The 20,588-nt window shown below is 44.9% G+C and overlaps 4 protein-coding genes across 7 annotated transcripts in view; 3 read left to right on the top strand and 1 right to left on the bottom strand.

Moving 5' to 3' along the window:
• The window catches only part of ciarta (circadian associated repressor of transcription a), a 5,297-nt gene extending 4,817 nt beyond the window's left edge, over positions 1-480 (top strand). For both annotated transcript variants that reach the window (XM_046846468.1, XM_046846469.1), the window contains one exon: positions 1-480. This exon is cut by the window's left edge. The gene's annotated coding sequence lies outside the window, so the exon portion shown is untranslated.
• A 2,682-nt stretch (positions 481-3,162) lies between these two features.
• On the top strand, positions 3,163-7,720 carry pdcd6 (programmed cell death 6). Of its 2 annotated transcripts, none has more exons than XM_046846473.1 (6): positions 3,163-3,410; positions 4,489-4,550; positions 5,530-5,574; positions 6,954-7,112; positions 7,300-7,409; positions 7,508-7,720. In XM_046846473.1, the coding sequence occupies exons 1-6, from the start codon at positions 3,178-3,180 to the stop codon at positions 7,604-7,606; spliced, it is 708 nt and encodes a 235-aa protein (XP_046702429.1). In that variant the 5' UTR covers positions 3,163-3,177; the 3' UTR covers positions 7,607-7,720. The 2 variants fall into 2 exon arrangements, with proteins under 2 accessions (XP_046702429.1, XP_046702430.1); XM_046846474.1 differs by lacking the exon at positions 3,163-3,410 and adding an exon at positions 3,559-3,741.
• Positions 7,721-8,727: 1,007 nt separating this feature from the next.
• Positions 8,728-19,021, bottom strand: ipo4 (importin 4). 2 transcript variants are annotated; one of them, XR_006925326.1, is made up of 31 exons: positions 18,825-19,021; positions 18,575-18,661; positions 18,387-18,466; positions 18,263-18,304; positions 18,029-18,158; positions 17,509-17,688; positions 17,367-17,432; positions 17,181-17,282; positions 16,990-17,073; positions 16,720-16,872; positions 16,593-16,646; positions 16,349-16,458; positions 16,163-16,271; positions 15,902-16,031; positions 15,715-15,828; positions 15,524-15,637; positions 15,308-15,431; positions 15,119-15,230; positions 14,933-15,045; positions 14,787-14,864; positions 14,630-14,687; positions 14,396-14,501; positions 14,134-14,327; positions 13,946-13,993; positions 13,727-13,852; positions 13,422-13,648; positions 13,213-13,345; positions 12,805-12,909; positions 12,655-12,724; positions 12,318-12,549; positions 8,728-8,752 (listed from the first exon to the last, which is right to left on the bottom strand). XR_006925326.1 is itself a non-coding variant. In XM_046846450.1 (30 exons), the coding sequence occupies exons 1-30, from the start codon at positions 18,900-18,902 to the stop codon at positions 12,416-12,418; spliced, it is 3,261 nt and encodes a 1,086-aa protein (XP_046702406.1). In that variant the 5' UTR covers positions 18,903-19,021; the 3' UTR covers positions 11,982-12,415. The 2 variants fall into 2 exon arrangements, 1 of the variants encoding a protein (XP_046702406.1); XM_046846450.1 differs by lacking the exon at positions 8,728-8,752 and having other exon boundaries at positions 11,982-12,549.
• si:ch211-196f5.2 (uncharacterized protein LOC556372 homolog) lies at positions 10,944-11,997 on the top strand. The gene is made up of 3 exons (XM_046846475.1): positions 10,944-11,455; positions 11,536-11,759; positions 11,860-11,997. The coding sequence occupies exons 1-3, from the start codon at positions 11,331-11,333 to the stop codon at positions 11,955-11,957; spliced, it is 447 nt and encodes a 148-aa protein (XP_046702431.1). The 5' UTR covers positions 10,944-11,330; the 3' UTR covers positions 11,958-11,997.
• Positions 19,022-20,588: the final 1,567 nt, after the last annotated feature.

Here is a 20,588-nt window from a genome sequence, read left to right as displayed (position 1 = left end):
CTTTTTGCATTTTTTTTTTTTTTTTTTCAATTATTATTTATTTATATGAACTCCAAAGCAGGAAGTTTCTAGAAGAGGAGGAACTGGAATACGAATGGAAAGAAAGCAAAAGGAAACCTGTGCCTTTTCATAAAACAGGATACGTCCGTGCACTTTGTTTATTATGGGCGTGTTTACTTTTACACACATCTGCTTTAGAGTCCACTAGAACATTGGAGAATCGTGTAGTTCACAGCATTTATTCGTTTTTTTCTGCAGTCCAAATGTTTGGTTCCCGTCTTCTCTTCATTTGATTCGATTGTCCACCTTTTCACGATTTTCTACACAATTTTATAACAAAGCGTTTTTGCACTTTTCATCCTCACTTCAGTTCCACTCGCTTCATCCGTCTTTTCTTTGTGTGGTGTGTTTTTTTGTTTGGGTTTCTACTTTTTCTCAGTCTTTTAATAAACAATCTCTTTGGGAGATGATGTTCTGTAATTGGACGTTGCGTGAGCTTCTGTTGAAACACACGGCTGTGATTGGTTAGATTTCAAACTAAAACGCACAACAGCACTTCACATAGTCCAACGAAAATCCACGTCTCGACTGGTTTGTTGGAGAATAAAGGTACATTATGATCTTCTGTACTGTAACTGGAAAGAGGAGTAAAGACTGGACACCTGAGCCCTGAGAGTCAAGCTTGAAGACCCGGCTGTTATTGGAGAAAGAGGTAAAAAAACCATCATTTTCAACAAGTATACAGTCAATTCCAGTGAAACGTGGCCTCCAAATGAAGTATTTAGGTTTCAATCCAGTGATCCTGGGTTCAATATTTCACTTAAATCGGTTTGCTTAATTCTACAGCAATATTTCTATTTGGTGACAGGACTTGTAACAGGGTGACAAAACAGGGAAAGCAAACAATACAACACAAAAATACATCAAGAAATCCTGAGAAAAACACGAGAATTTGTTACAAACTGAGGACATTTGAACACGGGCGACATCTGGTGGGGAAACAGTGGAAAAACATGGCGACACAAAAAACAGAATTTGTTACGAATAAATGTTGACGTAAATCCTTTTAAAAAAAAAAGGCATTTTACAGCCTAAACTTACAGAAAAATATATTAGAACGGAAACACACCAAACCTTGAAGAAGATGGGGTAGAACCGTAGAACCCAATGCTGTTGGTCTCAATGAAGTTCGTTCTTCCGAATGAATAGAGACAACATTTCAAACAAAAAGGTTCAAATCTTCAGACAAGTTTTTCTAGCACCGATTTCACAGCTTTCGATACCTTTACCATCTATAGGGTTCTAGTATGGCCTGGTGCTTTTTTGCAGGTTCGAAAAATCAGTACGAATGCAAAATCGGTCATAATAATAACTGGTGAAAATCGTGTTCAAATTCAAGAAATCAAGTTATGCATTTGAATACATTCCATTTTTCAGTGTATATGCCTTCTATATTTTATTAGCCATCTAAAATAATGTTTAAAGATCACAGCTCTTTGATTCTGATTGAAAAGAAAAGTCATGAGCCGACGAATTGTTAACGCGTTTTTCCGCCATCTAGTGGTAGAAATAATGAATTGTCATATAGGTCGTAAATAACAAATGGTGTTTTTTTGCATTGTCCATTTCATCTGATTCGTCTTCAGCAGCATTTGACTGTCTATAATACTTTACATTATCCTGTAAAACCCATGATGTCATTCTGGATCTGGATCAGTCTAAATCACGTACGTTGAACATGCCAGAACTTGTAGGCCACGCTTAGATTTAGGAGCCACCATTTCTTCTTGCTGAAATGGCTGGTAAACTTTTCGTTGCTTCACTACTCAGTAGTTTACAGCTTTTCCCACATGACACTGTTCTGTTGTGTATCTATTCCCTGTTTATTGACTGTTCTGCGTAGGATGTTCTCATTCAATGCGGTCATGTGTGTGGTCCTGTAGAAACAATACTCCATTCTGAGCTCTATAGAGAACGGACAATCACACGTTCTGTAGCTAAACTCTCCAGACAACATCTTTCTTTTCCAGGTTGCTCCACCAGCCTGGTTAATTGAGTATACCTGCATATTCCAGGCCCATATTTTTGTTTCGGCATGTGTTGCCTGAAGGATCAGCGTTGAATCCAGGCCCAGAACTGTAAAGGCCTCACAATGGCCACACCCATCACACACACACACACACACACACACACACACACACCCTTATACGTGTGTGTGTGTGTGTGTGTGTGTGTGTGTGTGAAAACAAAACATGCAAATGATAATAAACGTTATCTGCACTCTAATTTCACCCTCTCCTGCATTCTGCAAATGCCTTCCTGATCTACAGGCCCAGACGAGACCCTGAGACCCGGAACCGCTTCTGTTTATCAAACTTTAATTCTACACTTTTCTTTACTGCATAACGTCACAGCAAAATTCTCGACCCTCATAAAAAATATTAATGCAACATTACTTTTAAACATTCAGTCAAATTCTGCATTTTCTAGAATAAAAGCAGTTTTAAAGCAGAAATAAAGAGAGTATAAAGTTAAAATGTATATCATTTTGTACATTTGTAGATGAAACAATGCCGTATTGAAACTATTAGACCCTACTGTTTATTCCTCTTCTTCCTGTTATTATTATTATTATTATTATTATTATAATGATTATTACTCCTTTATTATCAATTATTAATATAATTATTATTTCTGCTACTGCTCCTACTGGCGTTATTATTAATAATAACAATAACAATAATATCAATAGTAATAATAATAATAATAATAATAATATCAATAATAATATGATTATTATTATTATTATCAACAACAACAACAATAATAATAATAATAATTATTATTATTATTATTATTATTATTAACAACAACAACAACAACAACAACAACAATAATAATAATAATAATAATAATAACAATAATAATAATAATAATAATAATAATAATATTAATAATAGTATTAATAATAGTAGTAGTATTAATAATAATAATATTAATAATAATAATAATATTAATAATAATAATAATATTAATAATAATAATAACCCTGTATGTAAATCATCACGCACCTCCACATTTCCGCGTCAGTCCGTCAATCACAGGTTGTAGCTCCACCCCTTTAGCACAGTTCTGACACGCTGGCAGGCGGCGAGCCAATCAGAGCGCAGGGACGCGATGGGGGCGGGACATCGCCCTGTCAGTGCATATGTCATAAGCAGCGGTGGAGGTGTGGCTTCATGTCCACGCCCCTGCGTGGAGAATGTGACGGGGGAGAGCGAGACACGAGTCCGGGAGATCCTTCATTTGCTGTGGGTTTGTGAAAAAATGGCGTACCATAACCAGTACCGAGCTCCTCAGTACAACAGCGCGCCTCCAGACCAGGCGTTTCTCTGGAACATCTTCCAGCGGTGAGTGAAGGCAGAGCGGAGCGGAGATTTCCGCAGCGCCTCCCGGACTACTTCATGCGGCGGATGCGCGCGGGCCCGTGCCGTGCTGTTCTCCGCGACTTACTGAAATGTGTAGAACTTTGTTGTGTGTGTGTGTGTGTGTGTGTGTGTGTGTGTGTGTAAATCTTCTTCTGAAAGATTTTAGTGAACTGGATTAGAAATTAGACGGAACTAGAAATTCCTCCCGTCATCTGATTTGAAGTCGTTTCCGGTTTGCGTGACAAAACATCTGGAGGAACCGCATTCACTCCATTCGCAGCATTCCAGATGTTACAGCTCGCGCATAACGAATGTAATCATCTATTACTGTATTTATGTATTTTCGAGCCATATCTCATGTTCTCAAGAACCTACAGGCATTTCTAGGAAAAAACAGGAAGGGGGGGGCATACAGAGCAGATGATGTGGAGATGATCACCTCTGACACTGAGAAAGGTCCAGGAGAAGAAACCAGTCTGAAACACATTCCCATTAGGACCCAAATCCTTAAGTCCTGAGATCTTCTGTGTAGGACACCTGATGATTCAAGTGTCCCTCTAAATCTAGTTTCCATTTTATGTGTGTGTGTGTGTGTGTGTGTGTGTGTGTGTGTGTGTTGGAATGAGGTTTAATGAGATTTGAGGTTTCCATTCATTCCTTCTGGGCAAATGTTCCTTCTTTTTTTTTCCTGGTGTTCTGAGGAGGTTCCTGGTGTCGTGGTGGTGATTGTTGTTGTTTCACAGCTTGTTGCTAGGAAACGTGTGACTCACTGGAGTAATTCCACCAACAGCTCGCTTTTGTTTCGTAGCAGAGCCAAAAATGAATCCAGTGTAGGATTTGAGTTTGTCGGACGTCCTGGGAAACGTAAAAAAGCTGAAGGTGAGGGGTGTAAAAAGGGGCTTTTCATCCAGGCGTTTAGGAGGACAATCAGTTCTCTGAACTTTGGTGAACACGTAAAGACGGATAAATCAGTTATTAACGCGTGACGAACGAAACTGTGAACTCTTCTGTAAGCTCCATGTGATGTTCCTCCAGTGTTTAATGAGTTTTTTCCCCACAGGGTGGACAAAGACAGGAGCGGGTCCATCTCAGATACAGAGCTCCAGCAGGCTTTATCAAACGGTAGGTATATTCTGACTGGTCATCCACACGCGTTGGTCCAACCCAGCGTTGGTCAAGCGCAAAAAAAGTCTGATGAAGCTGAAGACTTTCAGTTTTAGAATCGGAGCAGTTCCACGAAGAACTTTCCCATAACGTTCTCACTTCGTTTATAATGAAAAAAACATCTCAGGCTTAAATATACACAATCCACAGATCACCGTTGTTGGTTTTTTGGGTCATTGTTTTACTGAAAGTAGATCTTCACCTCAGGCTGTATTTCTGATTCCTCTCGATCGTCACCAAAGTCTGTCGATTCATAACAGAATAGAAATTCAGAAATGAGTCCGAACCAGTGGCAAAGAAAAAACTCCATTAGAAGATATTAAATAAAACCTCGAGAGGAACCAGAGGAACCTTATCATAAATATGTCCATCATTCACCTGTTTACTGATGGACACGTGTCTGATTGTCATTGTAGTAAACTGTTTATGTTAAAGTCCATCTTCGTGGTTCTTGAGTTTCTCCGTTCATCGTCGCTGCCCCCTGCTGTAGTCGAGGTACCAATAAACGACCTGCACCCCTTGATATGAAATAGGAACGGCGGATTGTAGCAGACCGAATCTAGTAGAACGTCTTCAGTGGTTATTAGAGAAGCTGATAATAATATATATTAGTGTGGGTGAGGGAGTTCAGGAACATCTACCGCCACCTTCAGGATGCTCGGTGCACTCGCTACACGTGAGCATTCACACACAGGCGCGAGTCTGCCTGCTAATAAATGGGTTAAACACGGATGGAATCTGGCAGCGTCGCCGCCCGAGCCTCGGAAACAAAGGAGCTTTTATGCAGAGCACACTGAACCTTCTCACTCGCGCAACACCCTCACCGACATCATCGCAGCAACACACAGTTTTTCCGATCTTAAAATGAAGATATTCAAGCACGTGGTTTCTTCTTCTCATGACGCTGATTTGACCTCTGTTTCCTTTTCTCTCACAGGCACATGGACACCATTCAATCCTGTGACTGTCAGATCGATTATAGGTGAGAAAAACATCTTCTCTCCTCGAGCCTGAGGGAGTCGAGTCTCGGGTTTGTGTGTTTTTGTATGGGAATAAAACCTACACACTCCTGTTAAACCCGCGGGTTTGTGTAACGAGCGAATCGGATCTCACATATTGCTGTGGAAAGTCGTAGCTCCGAAATGTTGATCACCTTCACCTGGTTCCTTGCTGACTTGGGTTTGGATCTGGTCCTTCTGTAAGGAGAACGTCCTGCAGGTTGAAGAGAAGAAGCCTCGTAGCATGATCCTGCCTCCACCATGCGGAGTTCCGCCTCGGTCTCATCGGGCCACCAACGTTCTCACTTGCGTTTTATCCGAAAAGTGACGTTTCTGGGAAAATGGGAATAACTTTTTCGATGACTCATTCTTGCGCCATAACATCACAAACACACACACACACACACACACACAAACATCTCCCACCAGCTCTCCAACAAAACTGCGTTTATCAGCCTACACCAGCAGATGGTTGGGTCTCTGATGAAGTTCTGGTCGTGCAGCTTCCCACACGTTATTTCCATTCCGAGTTCTCTGATCTCATTCCACTTCACCGTCACCTCCGCCATAAGTCGTCCATCACACCGTCCACGGATCCCAGTCCAACTCCTGAGTCTGATTTAGAGGGAAACCACACACACACACACACACACACACACACACACACACACAGCATCTTCCTCCATCTCCTGCTGAAACTGCATGGATCTTCATGCAGTTTCCTGATCTTCATGGAGCAGGTTTGGTTCTCCTGCTTCAGCTAAAGAGCTCCATATTCGAAGACGTCTGATACGATCGTGTGCCTCCAAGTTTTGTGGGAACAGTTTGGAGAAGAACACAAGAGCACTTCCCTTCATCCAGAAGAAGTTAGATGTGGTGAGATGTGGAGCATATCTGGGATCAGTGGAAGTCACCCAGGACCTGCTCTGGAGCTCCGCTGTGTGAAAAGGGAATAAATCAACACACACAATGGATTCTCTGCTCTCGAGTGATTTCATGGCCACGTTCTCGATTGATTCCTGTCACTGAGTGTGGAGGAGAAACTGAACCTCCAGGCCGTGGTGTGAAGATCAGTGTCCATCATCAACCGTGTGATCTTTCTGTTCATATCGCTCTTACTGCTGGAACACGACGTCTCTCTCACACACACACACACACACACACACACCAAATCACTGAACCATTTAATTACCTTCCTCAGCCATTCCTCCACACACACACACACACACACACACACACACACACACACACACACCTGTTCATTTACTCACCACTCTCTCACCTGTTCACCCTCAGGTAGAAAAATGAATGTTTGTATATCATAACTCTTTCTCTCTCCTGTGTTTCTCGTCTGGTTTCTCAGCCATGTTTGACAGAGACAATAAAGGCGGCGTGAACTTTAACGAGTTCGCCGGCGTGTGGAAATACATCACCGACTGGCAGAACATCTTCCGCACCTACGACCGTGACAACTCAGGCTTCATCGACAAGACCGAGCTGAAGCAGGCTCTCACCGGCTTCGGTAAGCAGCATCACAGTGACGATCCGTGACCAGACAGATTGACACGGCAGAGGTAGAGCTGCGTCTTCCTGCAGACGCAACAGGAAAAAAAAACGTCTGGATTTTTACCATGATGAATTTCGTGTTGAGGAAATTCCACGATGTGTTTATTGTATTGATGTTGATTGACGTCTCTCTCCGTGTCCAGGTTACCGTCTCTCAGACCAGTTCTATAACACGCTGATCGAGAAATTTGACCGGCAGAGGAAAGGACAGGTAGCTTTCGATGACTTCATCCAGTGCTGCATTGTACTACAGGTGAACCTCTGCTCCGCACCACGAGAATAAAAAAAACAAAACGCATTTTATCGTCAAATTAAAAACGCGTTTTCTTCTCCTCCCAAATCCCCAATCAGAGGCTAACCGACGTGTTCCGGAGATACGACACGGACCAGGACGGCTGGATCCAGGTCTCCTACGAGCAGTACCTCTCGATGGTCTTCAACATCGTATAGCACAAACCAAGCACACACACTCCAGTGCCAAACACCACGTCTGTCTCTTACAACTGGTCTTCCACCGGGGGACACCACACACACACACACACACACACACACACACACACACACCTCGACTAAGCGTCATAGGACTTGGTTTTTGTTGGATGTTTTTTTTTTTCTGTCTGTCGTCCAATTTTACGAGTAACGCTAGAGTCCCTTTTTTTCATCTGAAAAGATCTCGGCATTGTAAAACCGCGTCGCAGTACCGTCCGCATGCATGCCTCCGAATCGTCGTCACGAGCATGATCGTACCCGCGGGGGGTTTCTGCGCTGAAGCCACGTTCACAGTGAGAACTTTTCACAAGCGCAGGAACTTTTGGATGCTCCTGTGCATGAAGCTTTCCAGCTGCAACAATGCTTTATTAAAAAAACCCAAAAAAAACGTCTGTTTTCTGCTGTCTGACTTTCTATAAGAGCTGCATGTATACACACACACACACACACACACACACACACACACACACACACACACATCTGCATTTCAACAAAAACAACAAAATGGATTATGTTTATTTATTCCGTAATCTGGTGCAGGTGTGACCATCTACAAGTTCCTTCTGTCCACCATGAAACCATCTACAAGTTCCTCCAGTCATCTAAAAGTTCCTTCTGTCCACCATGAAACCATCTAAATGTTCCTCCAGTCATCTACAAGTTCCTTCTGTCCACCGTGTAGCCATCTACAAGTTCCTCCAGTCATCTAAAGTTCCTTCTGTTCTGGAAACGTGATCCTCTGAGGCTCGTCTGTAAAAATGCCCCTGTGCTATACTGCTTGTGTGTTATATTGGTACGAGTCGGTCTTTATGCGTTAGATCAGAGCAGTGCTGCATGTGGTTTTCCTCCACTGTGCACAGCCTGTACATCAGCAGGAGAAGAAAGAACAGAACAGAACGCAGTGCAGGTTTTACACACTGCAGTGTTATTAACAGGGCACTGGGGGTGAGGGGGGTGGGGGTGGGAGGGCTGTGGGGTGGGGTTGTTCTTGAGTATGTCCTTGTGGCTCAAAAGCATGAAGCCCAGCGTACACAGAGTACAAACAAACCACTAAATATCATTATCATCATGCATATTCATGCGTGTGTGTGTGTGTGTGTGTGTGTGAGAATTTTTCAGGTTCCATTCAAATGTGAATTTTAAGCTTGTATAAAAAGCAGTGTATAAAAATGTATCCCAGTAAATATGACTATAATAGAAAACCATGTTGAATCAGGGTTTAGTGGAGAAGTGATAGAGGATGGAGGGATCTGTGGTAGTGGATGGAGGGATCAGTGGAGGAGTGGTGGAGAATAAAGGGATCAGTGGAGGAGTGGTAGAGAATGAAGGGATCAGTGGGGAGTGGTAGAGGATGGAGAGAACAGTGGAGGAGTGGTAGAGGATGAAGGGATCAGTGGAGGAGTGGTAGAGGATGGAGGAATCAGGAGTGGTAGAGGATGGAGAGAACAGTGGGGAGTGGTAGAGGAAGGAGGGAGCAGTGGTAGAGGATTAAGGGATCAGTGGAGGAGTGGTAGAGGATGGAGAGATCAGTGGAGAAGTGGTAGAGGATGGAGAGAACAGTGGAGGAGTGGTAGAGGATGGAGATCAGTGGAGGAGTGGTAGAGGATTAAGGGATCAGTGGAGGAGTGGTAGAGGATGGAGAGATCAGTGGAGAAGTGGTAGAGGATGGAAGGATCAGTGCAGGAGTGGTAGAGGAAGGAGGGAGCAGTGGAGGTGGTAGAGGATGAAGGGATCAGTGGAGGAGTGGTAGAGGATGGAGAGATCAGTGGAGGAGTGGTAGAGAATAAAGGGATCAGTGGAGGAGTGGTAGAGGATGGAGAGATCAGTGGAGGTGGTAGAGAATAAAGGGATCAGTGGAGGAGTGGTAGAGGATGGAGATCAGTGGGGAGTGGTAGAGGAAGGAGGGAGCAGTGGAGGAGTGGTAGAGGATGAAGGGATCAGTGGAGGTGGTAGAGGATGAGAGATCAGTGGAGAAGTGGTAGAGGATGGAGAGAACAGTGGAGGAGTGGTAGAGGATGGAGAGATCAGTGGAGGAGTGGTAGAGGATTAAGGGATCAGTGGAGGAGTGGTAGAGGATGGAGAGATCAGTGGAGAAGTGGTAGAGGATGGAAGGATCAGTGGAGGAGTGGTAGAGGATGGAGAGATCAGTGGAGGAGTGGTAGAGGATGGAGAGAACAGTGGAAGAGTGGTAGAGGATGGAGAGAACAGTGGGGGAGTGGTAGAGGAAGGAGGGAGCAGCGGAGGAGTGGTAGATGATGGAGGGATCAGTGGAGGAGGAATCAGTTGCAGATCCAGGGAGAAATTCACACCTGAGATCTTTTGAAGATCACTTGTAATTCCAAAATCCACCACGAGGGCGGAGAATCCTCACTAAAGACCTGTTATGGACCGGGTCACACACTAGGGGGGGCTGTTGAGAAAGATTTGAATACAGATTTAATAAGGAGAAAATGGAATCATGACATGGAGGATGCTGGAATGTGCAGGACGCATGAGATGAAGTCAAATCTGTTCCCTTAAACACAACCAGAACTAATTAATGCACACGGTTTATAACCTGATACTCTGGAGTCTTGAAAAAATAAAGAAAAGCAGGAAAGCAGTTAATCACACCATCAAATCCTGCAGAGCATCCATTTTACAGTATACATTGTGTGGCAAAAGTATACGGACACCTGATAGGTCAGAACCACCCTTGATTTACTGAAGCAGTTGAAGGTTAAGATCTCAAGAGCCCATCAGCTTATGATTAAGATGAGAAGATGAACAAGTCCAACATCTTATCCACAAATCTTCTACCGTTCCAGTGGTTCTCCACTAAACACCAGAGTGGGGATTCTGTCCATGAAGGCCCTGTCGTGTTTTTAAGTAGGATGAAGGAGTAGTATTGCGGAGAGTGACCTCATTTTCCACACACCACCTTTTCTGTTGGAGCCATGACTCACTGTCAGGATCGAGGATCTGCTCTCAGGGAACAATGGAATGTAACACGGTTCTGCAGAAACACCATCAGCATCGTTTCAGCACCGCTGTGGGAAATTTCAGACTATAAACTTTTCAACTTGATTTAGTTGTAGAACCGTTTCCTTTGAGCAAACTTTGATCTCAGAGAGCATTCTGGATGCATGAACATTTTCCTGGTCCACATACAGAGATCTCTGATTACAGAAGGTAACGCAGAAGGTAAATCTGATTTCAAACACTAGGTGTCGCTAAAACGCATAAATAATTCATTTCAGGTTCGTTCGGTAAAAAAATAGTTATTCTAGAAATCAACACTGATGCCCAAAGCGACAAAAGCAGCCCACGTCACGTGTCAGGAACTCGGTTTGTTGTGAAGCAATCCTCCTGGAATGAGGCACGAGCCCATCGTGTGAAATAGCAGTGTTCAACAACCTCCATCAACAATAAAAAACATTCTGGAACTTCAATAATCCACTGACAGGCCAACAGGCTTCACGCGTAAGTTCAACATTACACACGTGGGTTTAAATGAGCACACGCTCTAGAATCTCTCCAAGAACATCTCCGCACCCTGAACCACTCCGAGGAAGAAACCGGAGGAGAGAGCAAGCTTCAACAAGAAGGGATCGTTGAAAGAACTGAGAAAAGCGTAAAGCTGGAGGCTGGAATTCAGGACGTCCAGAAGAACAGCGAATCTTCAGGATCCACCCTTGAAGAGAAAATGGTCCGGAGTGAACTGGTGAAGGAGATCTCCATGTGTGTTTCTCTGCCCATCGAGGTGATGAGTCCTGACCAGGAGGTCTTCCCTTTCCTGAAGACCACACTGGCAGATCTGGGTATTGACGAGTGAGTGCTTTAAATGATGGATCACATGAAAATTTTTCGAGGTGAGATGTTGTGCTGCTACCTGTTGTGTTGACGTGCAGGTCCGCGGTGAAAGAGCGGGTGGTGTTGGTGGACACCAAGCGCACGCAGGTCAGGAGCAAATCTGGGAAACTGAAAGAGAAGGAGGTGTCGGTGCTGGAGATACGAGTGAAAGCACGAGTTCCTGGGCAAAGCGACTGCAAGGAGGTTCTTTACAGCACCGAGTCGCACACCGACCGCTTGTACTGCCGCAGCGGCATCTTCTTCGTCCCGTGGGCGCACTCAGGTGAGAAGATCCTCAAGATACCACGGATCACCTCATACATACGTGAACAAACCCAGCACACACTCAACATAATTCCTAACACTTTTTTTCTGCATTGCAGATGACCACGAGCCTGTAGAACTCACGCTGGCGTTGGAGGAACAATCTCACACCACAACGGAGAAGAAGAAGTCAGAAGATCAGATTCCAGCACAATAATAATAATAAAAATCACACGATGTGTTTCAGGTTTTCAAAATTGACTTTTCTTTTTTTCTTCTACACATTTGAGTCATTTGGGATTTTATTAAATCCATGTGAAGGAAACATCTCCAAACTCTGGTTACAATCACAACATGGAGAAAGGAGCAGTTCTTCTGCGGAATATGAAGGAGAGGAAGTGAGGAACATGCTGCTGTACTTTCTATAAATATAGAAGCTTCTTTAAGAACCTTTTTATGAAACGATGTGTTCAGAGATAAAACGTTAAACATCTGAGGAGACAGAAATGAGTCCGAATATCAATATTTATAATAAAAAAGGGAGGGGGGCAATAATAAAACACTGCAAAACAAACAGTGTGTGTGTGTGTGTGTGTGTGTGTGTGTGTGGAAGTCACTACATGATAAATATCTGCTTTGGGAAAAAGAAATGTGAACTTTGGCTCAGTGATCTGATTAGGACGCAGAGACGACGGCGGCGGCCATCTTTGTTCTTTGCTCGGCAGGAAGTGACATCACAGCGCTCTCAAATTCCTGAGTGTAGCGTTCATTGATGTCCCTCAGCAACATGACCAGGGTGTTCTGGGTGTCTGAAAACAAAAAAGCAAATAAATCGTTCCTATTGGCTGATCAGACTCGCATATTATTATAATAATAACACAAGACAGGACCGGCGAGTCCACCACCACCCTCACCTGCGTCGATGTCCTTCGTTCCTAGGACGTGAGCTGAGGCACAGAGGATCGGCTTCACGTGGCTGACGAGCTGCGGTGAGAAACACATGAGAGATCAATACACCGAAGGTAACCGAGGGCACGAAAGCAGGAGACGGAGCGGATCATTACCAGCGCTGGGTTATGGGAGTAGAGGAACGCCAGGCAGCTGTACACCGTCTTATTTTCCTCCAGATCTTCCTTCAGAGGCAGACGTTCCAGAAGAGCAGGGAGAACCTTATTACGACACACCGGTGTATTAATAGAAGGATATTAATGACTCTGAATGATGTCTATTAAAATGATCATGAGCCCAAAACCTACTCTTCTCTTCAAATTCATTCATTAATTAATTAAAACCCGAGAGCCAATCAAAACCGAGCGTGCTCTTCCCTGATTGGTTGGTAAAGTCGTCCCAAATGGTAAAAATTCAATAAAAGTACAAAAACGCTGGGATTAAACTACTCAACAACTGAACATCTGCTGCACATCTGGGCATTTTTAGTACTGTATCAGTAACAGCTGCATGTTCTCCGGTACCTGCTCCAGAGGAACCCCCTCGGTGTGGCTCATGATCATCCGGCACAGCGCGGCACACAGATTATCGATCACTCTCCTGTCCGGTTCTTTCAGCAGCAGGTTGGAGAAGAGAGACAGCATCATGGGGTAATCGCTGTGACACAGAGCTGAGGAAAACCAGCACGATACGCTGAACTACACAAACCGCGGTGAACATCTGAGAAGGATACGAGGAGATGATGGGTCCTGCAGCCTGCGCGAGAGCTCCCAAGCCGAACACGGCGTTATTGCGCACCTCTGCGTCGCCGTCTCGGACAGCGGCCACGAGCACCGGCAGCAGCCGATTGGACAGTTTTCCCGCCACGGCCCTGCCCCCGGACACGCCCGCCAGAGAGTGCAGGGTCTCGCTCAGCGTGCCCACGGAGAACGAGCGGTCCGCCACCGTGCAGGAGGACTTCTGCAGACATCAGAGATAAATCAGGAAAATCGCAGACGTCTGGTGGATTTATCGCAGACGGAAAGAAAAAAGACTCACGGCTTTGTTTATGATCAGAGGCAGAAGATCATTCAGGTGGGAATAAAAGGTTTCTGCTGGAACCGCTGAAGCCAAGACGGGAATTCCCTCCCCGGCAAACTCCTGCAGCATGGCATCATACTCCGCCTAACACACACACACACACACACACACACACTGATCTCATTGATCTCAGAGAGCATCTCTGACTAACATATACAACAGGAAGCAAACAAGAACCTGCTGTTCTTCATCATCATCGTCTCCTCCTCCATCCTGACACACGGTCTGCAACACACACACACACACACACACACACACACACACACACACTTCATTAAGGTACATTCATTTTAGAATCCAATCTTTTTCAAAAAATTAAAATACAGTGGAGCCTGAAGATCTCAAACCAGGCTTCTCCTTCTCACCTTCTTCTTCAGAACGTCTCGGATGGCATGGCTGACTTCGGCCAGTCTCTCCGGGGTCTTTAACGCCTCCCCCTTGCACGACTTGATGACGCCGTTCATGGCCTCTAGGACTCCCATGACGACTTGCCGCTCACGCTCCTTCTTCACCGCCTCCAGGAAACAGGGCATCACCACGTCCAGGAGCTTCTGCAGCGCTACCAACACAGACGAGTGGAAATAAACAGAAGAGTATTGGGGGTTGAGAGGTGAGGGAGGGGATTACCCTGATGATTAGCCTCAGTCGGATTTTCCTGCCACACTTTGTGCTGAGCTCGGCAGAACTGACCCAGGGCACCGAATGCTGCTTTCCTCACGTTCTCATGTGGAAACTAACACACACACACACACACACACACACACACACACACACACACACACACACACACACACACACACACACACATTAAAGAATGCAGGTTTGTCCCGTGCTTCAGTCTGAGGCTGAGATACAACTTACATCACAGAGACCAAAGACCTGCTCAAAACTCGTCTCCAAGAAGGGCTGAAACGCAGCACTGTGAGAAAAGAAGAGAAAAAGAACGAGGGAATATACGTTTAAATGAGAAGGTCCACCATAAACGAGCACGTTCATGTTGAATCTGGCTTCTCCTCACCCGGTGTTGAAGGCGATTTCCCCCAGGGCGTCGCACGCGTCCTCCTTCTCGTCGATGTACGCGTTCTCCACGCTGAAGCTACAGAACAAAAAACGTCAATCTCTGCGAGCGCTCTTGGAACCGAGAGAAAAGGAAATCAAACCCACCCGGAAACGTCCTCCGCCTCGTTCTCTCCATCGTCTAACACAGCGTCGCCTTCATCATCATCATCATCGTCGTCATCCAGGAGAACGAACTGCTTGTCCTCCTCGAGATGAGTCTGGAATTAAACAGGAGGGAGATGTTTTCTCACGTGGTGTTAAAGATCCCAAAAGCGGAACAGACGCACTAACCATCACGCCCTCTGTAGATCTTAAGGACATGAGCATCAGTGTCGTGACTGCGGTCAGATGAGGGTCCACACTTTCTGGACTGATCGTGGACACGGCGGAGAACAGGCTGTACCTGAGAGAAACACAAGAGTTTTTCCTCTAGACATGACCTCGGGTTTGATCTCAGATACAAACGAACGCGGTTCCTACGTGCAGCGGCGCAGGTCTGGATCATCTACGGCGTCTGTGAGGTTCAGACCGAGCTGCACGCATTCCGCAGCCAGCGGTCCGAACACATCCTTCCCGACGGTGCGCGCCAACACCGACAGCGTGTCTGCAAAAAAAAGAGAGAGAGGTGAAGGAAGGAAGGAAGAGCGGAGGAGTAGAACACGTTGACTGAAGAAGAGCACGCCAGCGTATCCGTACCCAAAGCCTGAGTCTGCAGTGACCTCATTTCATCTCGCGTGTCCGTCAGGAAACCCTTCAAGCTCTCGATTACAGGAGGGAAATACGGCACCAACATCTCTTTGGCGGCATTCGCTGAGGAACAGAAGATTTTATGAGGAGAGTACGGATACGTTTCGGGCGGAGAAATGCGTTAAAACCGCCGCGAGTACCGATGGCGCCAATGGCGCTGACGGAAAGCTCCTTCAGCTTCAGGTTGGTGGTGGTGTTCAACGCTGACAGCATGGTCTCCATAAGAGTGGGCAGGTAAGACTGAATATCTTCATCTGATCAACACACACAGGTCATATTAGCTACATAAACACAAGCTCATGCCATAAGTGTTTCCCACGTTCCTACCCAGGTTCTCCAGGAAGTTCTCCAGGGCGTAGAAAGCTTTGGTGACATGGCCGATTCTGGCCTCGTTCAGAGAAGACAGGTATCCCAGTAACAGTGGCATTAGCTCTGTGTGGTATTTACTGACCTCCGGCTGAAACACACACACACACACACACACACACACACACACACACACACACACACACACACACACACACACACACGTCGCTCATATGAAGCCTTTTCCATGTAAAACGTGATGATTAAGACCTGCGTTCCTACCTGCAGGTACTCGGAGAACTGCCCCAGAGCGAAAAGCGCCGCGCTGCGCACCACCTGGTTGGCGTCCGACAGGCTGCGGCACACGGTCTCCAGCATGGACGACAGCAACCTGAGACACAACCAACCAACGCAGGTTTGCACACATCTTCTCCCTTCGTGTGTTCAAAGTGTTGAAATGCGTCTTACTTGGTGCGGATGTGGTCGGCGCAGCCCTCCGCCAGCACGGCGAGACACATGAGACCTCCCTTCCTCTCGTACGCGTTCTCGCTGGTCAGGCAGGCCTGAGTCAGGGGCATCTACAGAGCAGGAACACCACGAGGTTCAGGAGGAACATTTCCCGAACAGCAGAAGAGTGCAGGTCGAACAGGATCACGACGGATTCATAATAAAATGGTAAAGAACAATCCTGCAGGCTAATGTTCTCACTTACCAGTTGGTTGAAAAGTTTCTCAGGTGGCATGTGAAGGGCCATCGTGTCAATCACCTGAAATGTGGAGATCATCAGCTCTTAAACATCTGCATCTGTTGCGAATAAATACCATCGCTGCGAGGCGTACCTGAGCGGCGAAGTGTTTGGGACTCTGACTGTCATCGTCACCTTCTGCCTTCTCCTCGTCCTCGGGGTCCTCCTCACCAGGTGGAGGTGTTGCACACAAAATGGGAAACACCACTTGCAGGATCGGGGCCAGAAGCTTCTGCTTTAACACAGTCTTAAAGGGAAGAAGAAAAAAGGTTCACACCTTCTTATTTGCTGTCATGAGTTCAGGTTCCCAGTAGGACGTCATCACATTAACGTCCATCGAGAAGAAGTGAGGACGTGAGCGTACCTTGCTCTTGAGTCGAATGAGGAGAGCCGTACAGGACAAGGCTTTGACACGCAGGGAACCGCTGAGGGAAACATCTGCACTCACCTTCAAGAAAAGAAAACCGGTTTAGAGATCAGATGTTCACACGCTCGTTCACACCCGGAGTGGTGGTGGAGGACGGGGGGGTGTACGGAGCGATCGCTCAGACCCACCTCCAAAAAGAAGCGCACCAGTTCAGGAATGTGCGAGACCACGATAGAGACCTCGCTCTCCATCAGCTCATCGAACACCTCCATCGCCTCGCTGGCCTGATCCTGCAACACAACACCCACAGAAGTTCAGGTGATGGAACGCTGAAGACCGAGTCGTTAGCGTGTGATGAATACGCAGACTCCAACCTGGTCAGCCTGGGCGAGGTGTTTCAGAGCGATCAACAGTTTCGGGATTAACGAGCGCATCAGGTTCTGAAAAACAGAGGACACAAAATTAAATCAGTAACCAGAAGAACTTGCGTTTGTGGAGGAATGAGCCGTGACTGACCATCTCCTCTGTGCCGGTGTAGGCGGTGATGGCAGTGAGGGTGAGGATGCAGTAGTATAAGGCGGTGGTGTTGGTCACATCCTGCAGCACAACACCAAACAGCTGCAGCAGCTGCTTGTAGTGGGGTTTGAAGGGCTCTGGATTGGATTCCACCACTTTGCTCAGCAACAACAAACCCACCTAGAAAAGAAAAGAAGAATAAAAAAAAAAAATCGTTCAGTTTTCAGCCTACAGGAGCAGCTTGGGCTTTATACTGACACCTAGTGGCGTAGCATTGATACTACAGCTATTTTTGTCATTTGGAAAAATGACTGTTCAGTGCTGACAGATGTGCACAGATGTTCACAAATAGGCAGAGGACTTCGTTGTTTTGTCCTGAAAATAAAACTTGTGACTTGTAGAAGATATTTGGCCATAAATGTGATAAAAGCGACACCGAGGAGATGAGAATCTCTGAATTCTTTCATGAGCACTGTGTTTGTTGGCCTTCGATTTCATGTGATGTCTGCGTGAACTTTACCTGCCTGTCGTGGGGATCGGTGCTGCTGGTGGACTCGGTCAGCAGTGCGAACAGTGCAGGCCAGCGGTCAGGTGTTTCATGTTTCACCATCACAGCACTGAGCTGAGACAGAGAGTAGCGCACTGTGTGCCTTAACACGAGAACCACAAGAGAAAAACAGATCCATAAACCAGCTCGATAAATACATCATCATCATCATCATCATCTCAAAACCAGAGAGAGAGTGAGACGTACTGTGTCTCCTGGTGGAAAGCTTGCAGGACCACCTCCTTCAGACTGGAGAAATAAATCTTATGTTTAATAAGAGTTGTGTGTGTGTAAATGTAAACATCACAATAACATCAAGAAGAGTTGAAACCTTTCTCTGTGCTCAGGACTGATCTTCTTCCAGTGCTTCTTCACTCTCATCCTCAACATCACCACCGCTGACTGTCGGATCTAAAAAAAAAAAAAAAAAACACAGAGAACCAGTTTTAAAAGTGTAAAAGTGAGAAGATGTGAAGTGAGAAGATGTGTGAAGTAGTGAGATGGAAAAGCAGCTCCCACCTGTGGATCAGTGGATCCAGTCATGACCGCACACAGAGCAGGGATTATAGCAGGGTCTTTGAAGGCCTGCTTCAGCTGAGCAGTGGCCTGAAATCATCATCATCATCATCATCATCATCATCATGACCTTCTGAACCCCCACACACACACACACACACACACACACACACACACACACACACACACACACACACACACACACACACACACACAATATCATATCATATAAACCAGGTCCACTGGACCATACCTGCTGAATCACCGCATTATCAGGGAGTGTGAGCTGCGCCAAGATCTTCTCCAGGATCTGCTCCAGTCCCTCAGACATGTCGTCTTTATCAGGAATAAGTTCTACTGACAGCACAGAGTTTCAACACCGTCCTGGAGGAAACCTACAGCGGCACCGGGAGAACACGCGGACGGGAGAAGCCGGCTTCTTAAAGAGACAGCAACTTTTACAGACAGGAAACAGCGACATCTTCAGTCCCGGAGAAGTACTGCAGCTGCTACTCTGTGATTTATCATTGAGGATATTTGAGAGCACAATTGTTAGAGAAGCTTCGATGCGCATTAGTGTTTAAACACACACACACACACACACACACACAGTGATAATGCGGTGATGATGGGCTGTTTGTACATATATTTAGCATCAGAATGGCAGAGCATTAAACCACACTGAGGAACACAATGGGCCCATTAGGATTAAAAAACACACCAAAAAACCAAGGAACCTGTTCTGATAGATTTCTGTGATGTCATCAGTTTTATTCCATATCACCAATTCAGTACCAGTTTCAGTAAATGAAACACTTAAACTTGCATCTGTTTCCCCTGTTTACTTTAAAATAAATATAAATATATTTCCTCCCATCAGAAATTTAAATAATATTAAAATAAATATAAATATATTTCCTCCCATCAGAAATTTAAATAATATTAAAATAAATATAAATATATTAAAATGAATATTAAAATAAATATAATATATTTCCTTCCATCAGAAATTTAAATAATATTAAAATAAATATAAATATATTTCCTCCCATCAGAAATTTAAATAATATTAATATAAATATAAATATATTAAAATGAATATTAAAATAAATATAAATATATTAAAATGAATATTAAAATAAATATAAATATATTAAAATGAATATTAAAATAATATTTAAGCTGAGTCTGATCCTGAGTCTGAAACCCAGTGGTGGTTTATTCAGTGATACTTAAAGAACTTAGTTCTGGAGAAGATCATCAGCTCAATGCTCTACATGTTTAGATTTAAACCCATCAATTAAATGCAAAGCCTCTGTTTTTCTCCCAGGTTTGTCCTCCATCTGCTTCTGACTCTGAAATGCTAATTGATTTACAGGATCATCATTAACACCTACTTCCACACTTAATCACGGTATCAACACCATAATGCAGCCTGGACACAAGTCCATTCCCAACGTCTCTTCATTACAATGTGAATGCGTATGCAGATCAGTTCATCTCACAGCACAAGAAAACAAGAAGTCCAGAAGTCCAGATGCAGGACTGTCCTAGACCTTGTATGTGATTTTACATATATATATATATAATTATTAATGTATTTATTTATTAATATAAACATGTGGAAACACCTGGTTGAGAAACATGCACAGTAATCAGACAGTGAATAAAAGTTTGCTGGAAGAGTGGAAGAAGATCTGTGAAGTCCAAACAGTTTCTCTTTCAGAAGAACGATGGAGAACCTTGGAGATACTGCACCTCAATGCTATTGCACTGCTCTGGGATGAAGAAGAAATCTCAAGAGTGTGATTTTTTTTTTGCAAAGAACTTTACACTTTTCATTCATAAAAAATTGAAGTAACGAGTCTGGTTTTTGGAAAGTTTTTAATCACACACACACACACACACACACACACACACTCATCCATTCTGCGGATGAGTTGGTGGGCGTGGCTCCACAGGTTGTTCCACACAGGTTCTGATTGGTCTGAACATGAACTTCCAGGCCACACCTGAT

The sequence above is a fragment of the Silurus meridionalis genome, chromosome 4 (genome assembly GCF_014805685.1).
Source record: "Silurus meridionalis isolate SWU-2019-XX chromosome 4, ASM1480568v1, whole genome shotgun sequence".
Lineage (NCBI taxonomy): Eukaryota > Metazoa > Chordata > Actinopteri > Siluriformes > Siluridae > Silurus > Silurus meridionalis.
Note: the sequence above shows the minus strand (reverse complement) of the source record. Positions and strands in the feature narration are given on the sequence as shown.

What these genes read in the sequence shown, in the direction of transcription:
- pdcd6 (XM_046846473.1), top strand. Translation starts at nt 3,178, where the DNA reads ATGGGGGCGGGACATCGCCCTGTCAGTGCATATGTCATAAGCAGCGGT. An exon ending in CTCTGGAACATCTTCCAGCG is followed by an intron (nt 3,411 to 4,488) that starts GTGAGTGAAGGC and finishes TTTTCCCCACAG; the next exon opens with GGTGGACAAAGACAGGAGCG. An exon ending in AGTGCTGCATTGTACTACAG is followed by an intron (nt 7,410 to 7,507) that starts GTGAACCTCTGC and finishes ATCCCCAATCAG; the next exon opens with AGGCTAACCGACGTGTTCCG.
- si:ch211-196f5.2 (XM_046846475.1), top strand. Translation starts at nt 11,331, where the DNA reads ATGGTCCGGAGTGAACTGGTGAAGGAGATCTCCATGTGTGTTTCTCTG. An exon ending in GCAGATCTGGGTATTGACGA is followed by an intron (nt 11,456 to 11,535) that starts GTGAGTGCTTTA and finishes GTTGACGTGCAG; the next exon opens with GTCCGCGGTGAAAGAGCGGG. An exon ending in CGTCCCGTGGGCGCACTCAG is followed by an intron (nt 11,760 to 11,859) that starts GTGAGAAGATCC and finishes TCTGCATTGCAG; the next exon opens with ATGACCACGAGCCTGTAGAA.
- ipo4 (XM_046846450.1), bottom strand. Translation starts at nt 18,902, where the DNA reads ATGTCTGAGGGACTGGAGCAGATCCTGGAGAAGATCTTGGCGCAGCTC. An exon ending in TGGTGCGCTTCTTTTTGGAG is followed by an intron (nt 17,074 to 17,180) that starts GTGGGTCTGAGC and finishes CTTTTCTTGAAG; the next exon opens with GTGAGTGCAGATGTTTCCCT. An exon ending in ATGATGATGAAGAACAGCAG is followed by an intron (nt 13,853 to 13,945) that starts GTTCTTGTTTGC and finishes TGTGTGTGTTAG; the next exon opens with GCGGAGTATGATGCCATGCT.